This window comes from Arvicanthis niloticus, chromosome 20 (genome assembly GCF_011762505.2).
Source record: "Arvicanthis niloticus isolate mArvNil1 chromosome 20, mArvNil1.pat.X, whole genome shotgun sequence".
NCBI lineage: Eukaryota > Metazoa > Chordata > Mammalia > Rodentia > Muridae > Arvicanthis > Arvicanthis niloticus.
The window spans coordinates 33153523-33168315 of record NC_047677.1 but is presented as its reverse complement, the minus strand read 5'-3'; the positions used below and the strand labels follow the sequence as shown (position 1 = coordinate 33168315).

The 14793-nt window shown below is 44.2% G+C and overlaps 1 protein-coding gene and 1 long non-coding RNA gene across 4 annotated transcripts in view; one reads left to right on the top strand and one right to left on the bottom strand.

Annotated features, from left to right (window-relative positions):
• Arid5b (AT-rich interaction domain 5B) overlaps positions 1-14316 on the top strand; it is a 184219-nt gene extending 169903 nt beyond the window's left edge. For all 3 annotated transcript variants that reach the window (XM_034523943.2, XM_034523945.2, XM_034523944.2), the window contains 2 exons: positions 4877-5075; positions 8136-14316. In XM_034523943.2, the coding sequence (XP_034379834.1) occupies positions 4877-5075; positions 8136-10301 (2365 nt within the window). In that variant the 3' untranslated portion in view covers positions 10302-14316. The remainder of the gene's footprint in view (positions 1-4876; positions 5076-8135) is intronic.
• Positions 5643-8140, bottom strand: LOC143435219 (uncharacterized). Its single transcript, XR_013105332.1, has 2 exons — positions 6089-8140; positions 5643-5989 (listed from the first exon to the last, which is right to left on the bottom strand). It is a non-coding gene; the product is annotated as an uncharacterized LOC143435219 (long non-coding RNA).
• Positions 14317-14793: the final 477 nt, after the last annotated feature.

The following is a 14793-nucleotide window of genomic DNA, read 5'->3' as shown; positions in this document are numbered from 1 at the left end:
GTAGGATGAGACAGAGCAGGCATTATTTTTTTCCCTCTGCTGACAGGGAAGGGAGGGCGTGTCACTTAATAAATATGAGGGCCTTTTTTTTCTTTTGTGTAAAGTATAAATGACAAGGCCTTCGATGTATACTTCCCTGATGCCAGCCTGCTGCTTTCTGTCTTGAGAAAGAGAGGCAAGGCCCCCCGGAGGATTGCAAACTTGGTAAATATAAAATTATCTTCCTCGGTGTTTAAAAAATAATAATGATAAAAGGGAAAGAGAGTTGGCGAGTGGCCAGATTCCTTACATTGCAGTAATAGATTTGCTGACCCCTGACTTGTAGAGAAATGTCTTGAATATTTTATAATATTAGACGAGGCACATCTAAAAACCTAGTATGCCGATCGCCATTATTCAACCTGAGATTTATCAGAGCCGCAGTGTTTTCCAGCCGGCAATTTCTTGTATGATGATAATTTACCGGCTCAGACATTAATAAATCAAGGTTATAATGCCATTGATTTGTTAATTTTAACTTGAGTTGATTTTTAAGTCTCCCTTATTTTTTTTTTTTTTCCTTCTAAAGGAAGAAGAACAAGGAGGGGGTTGGGAATCTGTCCTTTCACAGTGACTGAATTTAATAAGGATCTCAGTGATAGCAAAAGGCTCCCCTACTGTTTCTGCTTTGAGGTGGAAAAATGTTATTCTTGTATTATTCCCGGGGAAAAATAAAATCTCACGCTGCTCCAAATCTTATGCCTAGGAAAAGCTGTTATTACCCCCCACCCCGCTCCCCCCTTAATACGTGATGGCTTACCTAATTCACATCTATTAATGACATCATAAATAAACAGTTTGTTAATCTGAAATAGGAAATCTGGACAAGAAGACTCATTTATCTCCTCAGGTTTCAATCTCTAACGTCAGTGCAGATGGGAGGAGGGGGTCTGTACAGACTTACTAATGAGTGTACTTCTTCTCTTTCTTCCTGCTTCTACCCACCCAAGACTCAGCCTCTATTCTTTGAGTTGCGGCACCATGAAAATATTTCTTCTGTGTAATAGATACATTTTTCACCGGGGGGGGGGGGAAGAGGGGGTGAGTATATGTTTGCTTTTTATCTGTACCGTTTCGAGGCTGATTAAATCTCTGCTGTCCTACAAATATTTGAGAAACAGTCCTCTGAGAGGCACAGGCATGTTGCATTATTACACTATATCCTTTTATAGGATACAGGCCTACACGGCTTCCTGTATTGGGCAATGCTGATCTCAGAGAAGCTAATCTGTTTTTAATAACTACATGTGTGCGTGGAACATTAAAAAAAAAACACATTCAGAAACCTATCGTAGCTTTTGTCCTCTGTGCTATAGAGAAAACTTCTAATAATCAGATGATAAAGATCACATCCTGTGGGGTAATTGTGCTGCTGCACCGTGACAGAAGAACTTACCAAAAAAACACTCGAGGAAGTCACAACAAGCGGAAGTCGCTGTACGAAAGGGGGTGGGGGAGGGTTGTTTATGTACTGTGTGGGAATGGACCCTGTTCCTCAGAGCTCTTATTTCAATTATTTTTCTGTTTGACTGCTACCTTTCTTGGTTTATTTTGGGGACCTTTTTCTTTCTCCTTCTGAACAACTCTAATTATATTTCAATGATTTAGAAGTGGGAAAAAAAAAAACACATTTAGTTCACAGACAGACAGACAGACACACACACACACATACACACATCCCTCTGGAAGCCTTGAACAAACAGAGCTTGGATTGAGTTTTACCCTTAGTCATGCCTTTTCCCAGATACAAGAAACATTTAATTCCTGATTTCCTGCCTTCTGGCTTCAGGCCTCTGACCAGCAAAGTGAAGATATATTTTGTACTGCTGGAGACTTGCTGGCTGCTAAGTTGAGTCAAAATGAGAAAAGATGATGGGGTGGGGGCTGGCGGGGGTGGAGAGGAGGAAAATACTGCCCAGCCTCATGAACGTACAAAATTCTAAAATAAAATCAAGTTCTCCCTTGGTGTACACTAAAGAGCTGAGTTAGCACAAGACTGTCACAGCCCTGAGTGAGGGTCTTCCTGGGCTCCCTGGGTGACTCCCCAACCTGTTCTCTGCCTGCCTGCCTGCCTTCCTTCCTTCCTTCCTTCCTTCCTTCCTCTTCTTCCTTATCCTCCTCCTCACACTCTTGTACCGCCATTCTCAAGAAAGAGAGTCTTTCGTGATGTCACCATCTCCATTAGACAAGGGGGGGGAGGGAGGTACCACAAATGGCAAACGTTGGAATACCAGGGCTTCTGAGCTCCTTGGTTCCCATGGCAACAAAACAAAAGCACAACAAACCTATCTGTCCCAACAATAAAATGTGTTTTCATTAAAATCAATTTAAAATATTTTTCCAGCTCAAAATATTCAATGCATTTTGCTCCTGGTTGGAGGAAAAAAAAAAAACCTTTACTTTTCAATATTGAAAAGGGGATCAAGTCCCACACTGAACAATGCAGAAGAGAGAGGAATTGGTGTGTGTTGGGGGTGGAGGGGAGGCAATCGGAGACTTTAGAGATGAGACAGAATAGATTCAAGTATGAACAAGACTGCTTTTTTTCTCTCTTCTGCACAGTTATGCTTTTCATTATATAAACACGCACTGTAATATTATGGTGGGAAGCAGGTATTTGGCAACCGTATATTATTTTAGTAAGTCTTCATGAAGAGAGCCGTTTCCAGTTTTAGCAGCTGTAACATGTTTAAACTCGGGCTGTAATAGGATCTGAAGATAACTATCCCCCATGGGTTGTGTTGATCTTCATGGCTGGCCCTCTGCCAGACAGAGGTCTCCAAAGTATTACCCATGCCTCTTTGCACATACCTTGTCTGTGCATGCTCGGTAAACAGATCCGGGTCCTAAAATACCATAAATCCACATTCGACTTTTTCCTACAATGGGCTCGCTTTCTTTGTCGGTGTCTCAGATGTCCCCAAGTCTTTACTGAGAAACCCAGAAGAGTGGTGTATATTTAAGTAGCTAATAGACAGATTGCATAATCAGAAACCAATTTTAAGATACTCAACGAACATTCCAAATCAGGATTCCTGGGGGGGGAGGGGGAGGGTCGGGTGTCTTAGTTTCAAAATAAAGGATTCCTGATATTTGAACAGATTGCTCTTGCTTCTAAGCCAAGTACATTTTCTTCATTGAGTCAACTTGTCGTATTTAAAACAAATTATGTTTGCCGTATTAAGGTTCATATTTTGAAGGCCGAGCCTTGTATTAATCCCCATGGTGAGTCATTAATCATCCCGAATGCATTAGAAAAACTTTAATCACTGGATTGTAATGTAACCCGTGCCTTTTAATTACATCAGCTCTTTCCCAGCTCGGATCAAGAGCTGCTGTGCTGCAAAGGGAACAGATTAAAAACAGAACTGTTTGATGTCTCTCTTTTTAGAGCAATTTTATGCACTTTGTTTTTAAAAAGTTATGTAATTAAAATGTTCGGAATTTTTCAGCCCTCTGATTTTCCTTGCTTTGGCGGTTAACTGGCTTCCTTCTGGCTAAGGCCCTTTCTAACTCAACACCCACTCCCAAAAAACAAACCACCTCCGGGATGGGATTACCTGCCCCTTCAGGGCCAGAGAATACATCTGTCTTGGCCAAACTGAGCATGCATCCTCTTGACCTTTGACCTCAAGTGCTGGTCTTCAAGGTGTGGCCGTGGAGAGGTGTCAAAGCCAGTATTCTATACTGTATCATCCCCCCCCCCCCCAGTGGTATATATTTATTGAACCTGGGGTTGGGTTTCGTGAAAGCAATTCCTTTCTCCCAAGTAGTGGCAAGTCTCCATGCTGAGGTAAAGAAAAAATGAAAACTCTGACCAGAGATACAAGCACATTCAAGCTCCAGGTTTAACAGATGACGTGATCTCGATCCTTAGGCTCACCACTTAATCTTGGGAAAGTGGTGGTGGTGGTGATGATGATGGTGATGATGGTGATAATCGTGATGAGGGTGATGATGGTGATGAGGGTGATGATGACAATAATCCGAGGAGGTGTGGTGTAGATATTATGGAATGTTTTTTTTTACCATGTACCTAGCCTGTCTTAGAATAGAAGCTGAGTGAGGTCAGAGGCTCAGAATATTTGGTTCGTGGCTGTATTTCAGTATTTGGAGCAGTGCCTGGTACAGAGTGGCAAATCCTTGATAAGGATTTGACTTAACTGTAAATGAAAAGCAGTTGTCACTGTTTTCCTGATGTCGTTGTCATCGGCCATCAGCCAAGTGCTAGGGGCCATTGTGACAATATCAACCTTGGCTCCCTCCATTGGTGTTCTTGGTGTGTCAGCTCGCAGAACCAAAAGGATAGACTTCTTTTAGGGAAGCATCTAGGAGACCAGATAACCAAACTTCACTAATAGAATAGATTACGTCTATAGTGAGTCTTGAGGGTGTATTCAAGGCCCAGAGATGAAACCACTCAACAAGTTACTTATGCATGGCTTTGCATGACCTGGTTTCAGCTACCCATGGTCAGCCATCACTGAGAAACAATATTCATCTTGACTTGTTGGAGAGAATTACGTGTATATAACTTTTACTACTACAGTAGGTTATTCTAATTGTTCTACTTTGTTAACTATAGCTACTAATTTCTACTTAATTTATAAATTAAGCTTCATCAGGTATTTAAACATAGGGAAAGTATAGGATACAGAGAGAGCTTGGTACTGAGGACAGTCAACATCCACGAGGAGTCATGCATCACTACAGATCGAGGGCAGGGCTACTACGTAGGAGGAAACAAGCTCCATAGAGATGATGTCACTAAGTCCCATACCGATGACGTCACTAAAATTGGCCAACCGATGACGCATCTCTTCTGCCTTCCGTTTAGGTTAATCCTGCCATACGAAAGATTTATTAAGGGGGAAGAAGATAAACCTTTGCCACCCATCAAACCTCGAAAACAGGAAAACAATACACAGGAAAATGAAAATAAAACAAAAGTCTCGGGGAACAAACGCATCAAACAGGAAATGGCCAAAAACAAGAAAGAAAAAGAGAATACCCCAAAACCCCAAGATACATCTGAGGTGAGTCGCTGTGCCCCTGGGTGATGCCAGCCCTGGGGAACACACTTCTTGGCGATTTCATAGCCAGATTATTTAAGGTGTGACTTGAGGGAACAGGAGAGAGGGGAGGGAGCAGGTATCAGAGAGCAAGGGTTAATAAAATCTCTCTGGGTGTCTCCTTGGGGTTTTTCTCCAAAATTTTAGGGACATTCACTTCTCATTCAACAGCCTTGGGCTGAGATAAATTTATCAACATCTTTCATCTATATTGGTTATGGGGAAATTGCAAAGTGATTCCACAGAAACCGTTAATATCTCTCATATTAATAGATAAGTTTCTGGACCTTCTAAATGAAGCCTCAACCCCTGTTTTTCAGTAGAAAGCATGCCTGGTAACATTCAGCCAGCTAAGGAGGTTGATGTAGGCTCTGTCTCAACATGAATAATCAAAAATCCAGCTGCCCATTTAAAAAAAAAACAAAAACCAAAACAACAGCAGTTACATTCAGAGACAGCATGTTCTAGTATTCAACCCCTGAGGGAATTTGGGCACTGATCTTTAACAGTCTCTAAAAATCAGGCTTACAATGAAAATGTAAGGCACAGCTTTATTAAATACCAGTTTAAAACACAGTCATGTACATACAGAGAGAGACACAACTCCCAGATGACTCCTTCTTTAAAAGATGATATTAATACCTCGCTTTACTGGAGACTGTACCTTGAACCTCAGGTTTTGCACATACTAGTAAAGTGTTCTACCAGCGAGCTACAATCCTGCAGAGTTGTTCGCTTTTTGGTTAGAGACAGGTTGCTGAACCTGGTCTTGAACTCATTCTGTAGCACAGGGAGGACTTGAACTCACATCCTTCCATCTCTTCACTTGAGCCAGGCCAAACTTTCTTAAGTTTCATGATTTTTAATCTCTAGCAACTCTAAAAGGAATAAAATACGAGATGCTGCAGACTTGCAAACATTTGCAAGTTTGCAACAGAAAATGGCTCAAAGCAAGGAAATTCCAAGTTAAGACTTACATTCCATTCCTTCTCGATTCTGGTGATTTATCACAGGGCTTTGGATTGGTTGGTTCTATTAGATACCAGATGCACAACACAGCCAAGGCACCCAGCGGATGCTTGGAAAATCATGAGGCCGGCTGACCTCTGAATGACTCCAACTGGGTGGGCAAATTTTAAAACTGAGTTCGTGAACTGTGGCAAGGATCCTTAGTCCACCCAAGGAGCCCCCTTAGCTCGGGAGGTGACAATTTCCGAGACCAGAGTGAGCAGCCTGGCTACAAAGAGTCCCTCGGACCTCTGAGAGCTGTGGCTTTTCCCTGTTCTCCACAAGGAAATTATTCCAGTGTCAGCGATCCCCTTTTCTGACACGGGCTCTGGGCAACCGGAGCATCCAAGTCTGTCCTGTGAAGTCTTGACACCTCCACCTCTTTGAAAATATACATTCAATTAGAACCAGGCCCACCAACTCCATAGAACTATGTTATAAATACAGCATACCTGTGAGCCAGGTTTGGGAGTTGCATATAATATCATACTGCAGACTTTGATGTTTTCTACCTGACTCAATGAAGACAGAGGAGAGGAGGGAAGGAGTCTAGTCAAATCCACTATCCTCGGGAATTACAAGGTACAGAGTAAGACCCAGGTAGTTCAGAAAGCACAGACTTTGGGGGAAAGAAACAAATGCTTTTTGTTGTTGTTATTGGCCTAACTTACAAATCCCTCCCTAACCGGGTTTGTAGACAGACATGCAAGACTCCCAATAGCTGAAGGCCAAGGTCACAGAAACTTTGAAGAACTGAGCACAGTTTCCCTTTTGTGGTCTCTAATTTTTATGTCTCTTAACGTATAAGCTTAAGAATGGAACCTCTACTTAAAAAGACAGTTAGTTTGCAAGAAGAGGGTCTGACTATTGGGTATCACATATGCCTGGTAAGCAGGGTTACCTTCATGTACATTTGAGAAAAAAACATCCACAAAATGGGTATGACTCCTTGAAAGTACTTTTCCTAACTGTCCCCCAAACCAATATTTTTAAATGTACCCGAAAGGTATGATTTAGTTGGTGGCTTTGTCACAGCAGAAAAAGTTCTAGCGATGTGACTCGGCCAAAGGAGAGGGGTCTAACTCAATTCAGATGTTTCATGATGCCGGGCGGTGGAGGCGCACGCCTTTAATCCCAGCACTTGGGAGGCAGAGGCAAGCTGATTTCTGAGTTCGAGGCCAGCCTGGTCTACAGAGTGAGTTCCAGGACAGCCAGGACTACACAGAGAAACCCTGTTTCGAAAAACAAAACAAAACAAAAACAAAAAAAAAGAAAGAAAAGAAAAGAAAAGAAAAGAAAAGCTGTATCGGAGGTGACACATTTACCTGAATTATGTTCATTTCGTCTGTGGCTTTGATAGCAAGGAGTTTGATGTGCCACAGAAGAACTTAGAATATTCCCTAACCATGTATGCACACATTTCCATCTGCATATTGGGCATTTTAACAAGACCAACACATTGTATTGTCCTAAGAAACAATGTGTAACTGTAGCTGGTTTCCAATGGATCCCACTGAACTCCCTAGGAAGGGATGGTTCTCAGGGAAAGGCCAGGAGTAAACCTGTTTGTTATTGATATGGGGTCGGTTCAATTTTTGAATGAGAAATGTTTAAACAAAACAAAACAAAAAAAAACTTTCTTGGAAGCATCATAAAATGCAACCTGTAATTTAAAACCTATTTGGATAATTGACTGATTTGACAAGAAGACAACCTTAGAATTAAACTAAGTATCAGAACGGAGTGATCTGATGTGTCAGGACGTCACTCTGCTGTTTTGATAGGTGTCTCCTAAGGGGCTGAAGCGAACACGCTTATTTCCCTGAATGTCTCTGTAATTTAGATTTCTTTGTTTAGATCCCGTGATTGGGGAGTAATAAAACCTTACAGAAACTTAGTGAATTGATTGACAAGCCTGGCTTCAAGGATAACTGCTGTGTGTGATACTTGGCTTCCTAATGAGGTGTGTCAGTGTGCATGGTCCTCCTCTAACTGTCTCCTACGGTGTTTTCCCAGGTTTCATCAGAGCAAAAGAAGGAAGAAGAGACGTTAAGCCAGAAAAGCATCCCAGAGCCTCTCCCTGCTCCGGAAGTAAAGAGAAAACCAGAAGGGCACAAGGATCTTGTAGTGAGGGCCCCAGTATCCAGAGCAGACCCAGAAAAGAACAATGAAACTGACCAAGGTTCCAACAGTGAGAAAGAGGCTGAGGAGGTGAGAGATAAGGGCCTTGCCCCTCTGCTCCCAAGCCCTCCCTTGCCTCCGGAAAAAGATTCAGCTCCTACCCCTGGGGCTGGCAAACAGCCCCTTACCTCTCCCAGTGCCCAGATGGACTCAAACCAAGAAGCCAAACCCTGCTGCTTTACAGACAGCCCTGAGAATGACCTCCAAGGAGCATCCTTCTCCAGCTTCCCCGCCACCAAGCCAACGCTGGCAAGCCAGAACGAGGCCGAGGAAGAGAAGCTTCCGGCCATGGCCAATTACATTGCCAACTGCACTGTGAAGGTGGACCAGCTCGGCAGTGACGATATCCACACTGCCCTCAAGCAGACCCCGAAGGTCCTCGTGGTCCAATCATTTGACATGTTTAAAGACAAAGACTTGACCGGCCCCATGAATGAGAACCACGGACTTAACTACACACCCCTGCTTTACTCCCGGGGCAACCCCGGGATCATGTCCCCACTGGCCAAGAAAAAGCTTCTGTCTCAGGTGAGTGGGGCCAGCCTCTCCAGCAGCTATCCTTATGGCTCCCCACCTCCCTTGATCAGCAAAAAGAAACTGATTGCCAGGGACGACCTGTGCTCGGGTTTGTCCCAGGCCCTCCACAACCAAAGCTCTGATCACATGGCCATCAGCCGGCCTTCTGTAATCCAACATGTCCAGAGCTTCAAAAACAAGGCCTCTGAAGACAGAAAGAGCATCAACGATATCTTCAAGCACGACAAACTGAGTCGGTCCGATGCTCATCGCTGTGGCTTCCCCAAACACCAGCTCGGCTCCCTGGCAGACTCCTACATCCTGAAACAAGAGACACAGGAGGGCAAGGATAAACTCTCAGAGAAAAGAGCCGTCTCCCACGCCCACATGCCCAGCTTCCTGGCCGACTTCTACTCATCCCCGCATCTCCATAGCCTCTACCGGCACACAGAACACCATCTTCATAATGAACAGCCCTCCAAGTACGCCGCTAGGGACACGTACCAGGAATCGGAAAACAGCGCCTTTCTTTCTCACAAGCACCCGGAGAAGATCCACGTCAATTATCTCACATCCCTCCACCTGCAAGATAAGAAGCTGGCTGCGGCCGAAGCCTCTACAGATGATCAACCAACAGACCTGAGCCTTCCCAAGAACCCACATAAACTAACCAGCAAAGTCCTGGGCCTGGCCCACTCAGCCTCAGGGTCCCAGGAGATCAAAGGCACCTCCCAGTTCCAGGTCATCAGCAGCCAGAGTCGAGACTGCCATCCCAAAGCCTGCCGGGTATCACCCATGACCATGTCGGCCCCTAAAAAATATCCCGAGTCGCTTGCAAGATCAGGAAAACCTCACCACGTGAGACTGGAGAACTTCCGGAAAATGGAAGGCATGGTCCATCCCATCCTGCACCGGAAGGTGAGCCCGCAGAACATTGGAGCTGCTCGCCCCATAAAGCGCAGCCTGGAGGATTTAGATCTTGTGATCGCCGGGAAAAAGGCCAGGGCTGTGTCTCCCTTGGACCCAGCCAAGGAGGCTTCTGGGAAAGAAAAGGCCTCTGAACAGGAGAGCGAGGGCAACAAAGGAGCCTACAGTGGGCATTCTGGGGCCGCATCGGAAGGGCACAAGCTCCCTCTCTCATCCCCTATCTTCCCAGGTTTGTATTCTGGTAGCCTGTGTAACTCAGGCCTCAACTCCAGGCTCCCGGCTGGGTACTCCCATTCTCTGCAGTACTTGAAGAACCAGACGGTGCTTTCTCCTCTCATGCAGCCCCTGGCTTTCCACTCGCTCGTGATGCAAAGAGGAATTTTTACATCGCCGACAAATTCTCAGCAGCTGTACAGACACTTGGCCGCAGCCACCCCAGTAGGAAGTTCCTACGGGGACCTGTTGCACAATAGCATCTACCCGTTAGCTGCTATCAACCCTCAGGCTGCCTTCCCGTCTTCTCCACTGTCCTCCGTACACCCCAGCACAAAACTGTAAGCCTCGTTGTGCCCAGCATCCCCAAACGGTGTGGTCCATGCACCAACCCTGGACGGCTGGCTTGCAAAGATGGAAGTCAGTATTCCTTCTAATCTGGTTTCGTCCCAGCCATAGAGGTGAACGTACCTACCTTTTCGGGGACAACCCTAGCCTGACTGGCCAGTTGTGGCCTCCCTTCCAACACAGATGGCCTAGGGCCTCTAGGGCGTTGTCTTTTCACGTTGGTCTTGTGACGGTATCTGTGGTCTATCCTAGAAGAACGCAGAGGACCCCATCTGAGTTTGGATGGTAAGGAAGCAACTTGAACATAAAGTTGGGGGTGGGGGAGGCAGGCTTTTCAAAGGCAAGGGCAAGAAAGACTGGCAAGTAATAGCCAGGGGACGCCCTTCTTTTTCATCAAACTCACCAAGTTCAATCAATGCAATGTATAGTAAAACTTAAAGAGACCTTTCATTCTGACACTATTAAACAATCCAGAGAAGGAAACACTGTTAAATTGTATATATTCGCTTCTTAAAGCTACCCGTATCACTGTTCGCTCACCTAATTTATATACAGGTAGTTGTGTTTTCTCCCGGTTCCTTCTTGTTCCTGCCCTGGGGTGTTTTTGGTTTGTGTATGTTTGTTTGTTTATCTGTTTGTTTTTTTTTAATTAAACAGTATCCCTTCTGTTTGCAGGTCTTCTGTTTTGTTTTAATCTGTTCTGTTCTGTTTGTAAGGCTGACTGACTCTTCTAGTTGTTCATGTGTATTTTATCAACCCACCCCCAGCCTCACCCCCACCCCTGCCCACCACCACATCTTCTTTTGAGCAGCTTTGGGTGGTCAAGTTATTGTTTACAAATTGAAGCAACTGATTTTAAGTGGAACAGACTGTAAGGAAGCCCTGGAGAACACAAGCTAGCTTGAAGCCTGTGCCTTTGTGGGTCTGCGCCTCCAGGATTCCGTCCCTCACAAGTGGGATGGATAGTTGGCCAAATGCTTTGCTTTGAAGTATTGGATTATGTGAAAATATTAAGCATTGCACTCACCTTATCTAGGCTGTGAACTCGTCCTACATACCAGAGAATTCATAAAACAAAAACCTTGTTGGTGAAAAGCCACTGAGTGGACCCACTTATGGGCTGAGGGAGAGGTTTTAGGAATTTCAAAACTTAGGACAAGAGCCAGGGTATCTCATGCCGGTGCTGAAACTGCACCTTTGAAATGGTCTGCAAAAAGGGGACTTGGGAAAGGGTAGTGTATGGGTCTCCAGCAGAGGGGGAGCTACCCAAGGTCTGACCATTGGGCATCCCAGCCAGGCCTTAGCCCATCAAGGGACAGGGTGATTGCCACCATCAGCTGGTTTCTTGGGTTTCCTAGCAAGATTCTCTCAAGTAACATCCTTGAGGAATAATTGGATGACCTGTTTCTGAAAGAAAGCCGTCCTCCTTAGGTGTCTGGGCCCTGGGTTTGGTGAATATTTGCACCCATAAGGTGGTTTGTATCAAGTTTTTCACCATGTGGCTGTACTGCCTGCTTTGGAGGTCTTTTGACTGGCACTCTTTGACAACTGGTTCCATTTGCTCCCAGAGCACAAAATCTGCTACCTGTAGCAAGTGGATCCTTAGAGTGGATTCTCTCGTTCCCATCCGCACCCAACCCTGCCGGAAGCTTCTTTGGTGAAGTCCCCAGCCCTCTGCCCTCTTTGCCCACAACACCAGTAGACTATAGGACCATAGTTAACCAACTCTCTCTCTGTCTCTCTTTTTTTTTTTTTTAACTCTGACATATTTAAGTCTATGAAACTTGATGATGGTTTTCAACATCTCTGAATAGGTAACTGAACTACAAAAATAATCAAAACCAGTGACCGTGAATCTACGGCTCTTATGCAAAGCCATGCATGCCATTCGTTCATATTGAAATGTCCTCATGATATGAAGCCAAATAGTCCATGTAGTAACATGCTATCCAAAGGTGGAAACAAAAGAATGTAGCGACCCAGTGTTAAGAGTTCCATCCGCTTCAATTAATTATTTACCTTCCTGTGGAATAATATATATAAATATATATTATATATTTAATAGGACCATAGATAGATTAGTATAACTTAGCTCATAAATGTGCTCGTGCAGATTATTCTGCTGTTGCACAAGAAAGGGTGTGTGTGTGTGTGTGTGTGTGTGTGTGTGTGTGTGTGTTGGGGGTGGGTCTCAATTTCAGCCAGCATGATACTGGCCAGGACACAGTTTGAGAAAGTTACACTAGGTTGAATAGCCACAGAATCAGAAAAGGAGAAAAGAGAGTCAGGGATTCTGTAGCAGACATGGGCTGGTTCCATACATGGTGCCTGTGAGTTCATCTCTCAATGCACAACGGTGGTGTCTGTCCCCACACAAAAATACCCCACCACCACAAGTTCACCCATTTGCAAGATGGAGCAATTGTTTTCCTCAGTGCGATGATTTTCGATGTGCTCATCGAGTAGGAATTCAACCACACCATTTTCAAACAATGTCAATATCGTCTAGCTATCGTGGTTTTTTCTTTTTTTTTTTTCTCATCTCTTCCGAGAGGAGACTCACTATTTCTGTTGAAGGGAGCTCGGACCCTCTGCGAAACATCAGGACAAATACAAAGACCTGGAGGCAGGGGTTACTTTCCCAAGAGAAGTGGTGTGTTATTTGTTTTAAAACTCCAAACGGAGATCTTGGAAATCTTTCAAAAAGACCATTGAATTTCTCATTGGCTGAGAAGGACATTTTTTAAAAGTCTTCAATCTGGTTTTGTTTGCATTGTTTGAGTTCAAGGGGCCTTATTATTGAATGGCATTGCACAAGCCTTTCTTTTTTTGCAAGCAAACCATTGTTATTAGTTGTTCTGTAAAGGAAATTGTGGAATCCAATTGGCACCAGAGTCATAAATCCATTTACCAAGTGTGGCTTCCGAGAAATGTAGCAATTTAAAAATGTACCAAGCCCTTGAATTGTTGGCGATTTGGAGATTCAAAATAATATTTAAAAAGATGTCATGTCTAGGCAACTCTGGGGGGTCTCACTTTTGGAAATTCAACTTAAAAATAAAGTAGAAAGCAAAAATAACAATACCACCACAGCCCAACCTAGCTTTAGATTTAAAGTATTTTTTCTTAGTAACTGATTCAAACATGTAATATTTGCCACAGGACAGACTGGTTTATTTCCTAGCTAGAAGTTCCCAGTTTTCCCAGTTTTACTTACTCATCAGGGCATCTGTAGAAGGGTTTGTCTCAGTATTGAATTCACACAGCTTTGCGACCTGGTGCATGACCTCTTAGGTACTGTATTTCACTGTGTTGGTGTGTCTGATGGAAGTTCCAAGGTGGTCCCACAAAATATATTTTATGTAAGTGTGCCTTCAAAGAGAACCATTTATCTCTCTTCTCGTGTTGTCCCACTAAGTCACATTTGGTGGTGGCCAGCCAAGTCCCGTGTGGTCTAGTCTGACACGTTATCCGGAGCCGAGAAAGGAACGGGAATGGTTTTGCCCCCGGTGAGACCCGCGCCGCTGGAGTAGGGACTTTGAGCGCCTCTGCTCTGGTGTTGACTGTTGGTGTATTTGATACTCTGCTTGTCTCCCCATGGCGGAAAGAACTCTGAAAAAAAAAAAAAAAAAATAGCAGCGTAATCTCTTGGCTGCTTATACTTTTTTAAACTTCCTTGTGTTGTAAATATTGTATACTTTGAGTCACCCCAGCTCTGTAACCTTGATGCTCTGTAAGGTGATATTTGTATATAACAACCTGGCCCAGTGATGTTATATAATTTCCCAATGGAGAGGTTATTGAGTAACCTTGGCTTTAGTTTTAAACACTACCGGAAGAATGCTGAGCCAACTATAAACACTCAATTTTGTATGTTTTCCAAATTGTACTTATTACTGCTTTTGATACTGTATTCTGTGCCAATAGTTTCCCAATCACATAGCAGGCAAGAGATATTTTGTACTTTTTGATCCACTGTAATATTTAATAAAAAAAAATGTTACTATCTGTTTCCTTTGGGAGTGTCTGTCTCTTCTTATTCCTGGGGAATTTTGTGGACTCAGCAGAGGGACTTCCAGTCTCTGGTCTCCGAATTGGAGATGGTGATTGACATGTTTATAAAAAGATAAAGAGAGAAGGAATATGTTCTATGGGTGTGTGGTGAGGTATGGGGGAAGGGGATGTCTCAGCGGGAGCCCAAGCCAAGGCATCCCTTTCCCCTGAGGGACCAGCCACAGGACTGAATGGAATAGAGTTTATTCAGAACATGGGAGGGGAGTTAAGAGGGCAGTAGAGGCAGAGAAAAGCAGAGAGCGGGGTAAGAGTAGAGAAATGTAGGCCGGCCATGATCACGTGGAGAGAAAGGGGGAAAGGGAAGAGCCCAAGAGGGCAAGAAAGGTACAAGAGATCAAGCGAGGGAGGAGGGGCAAGCAGCCCCTTTTATAGTGGGCCAGGCCTACCTGGCTGTTGCCAGGTAACTGTGGGGAGG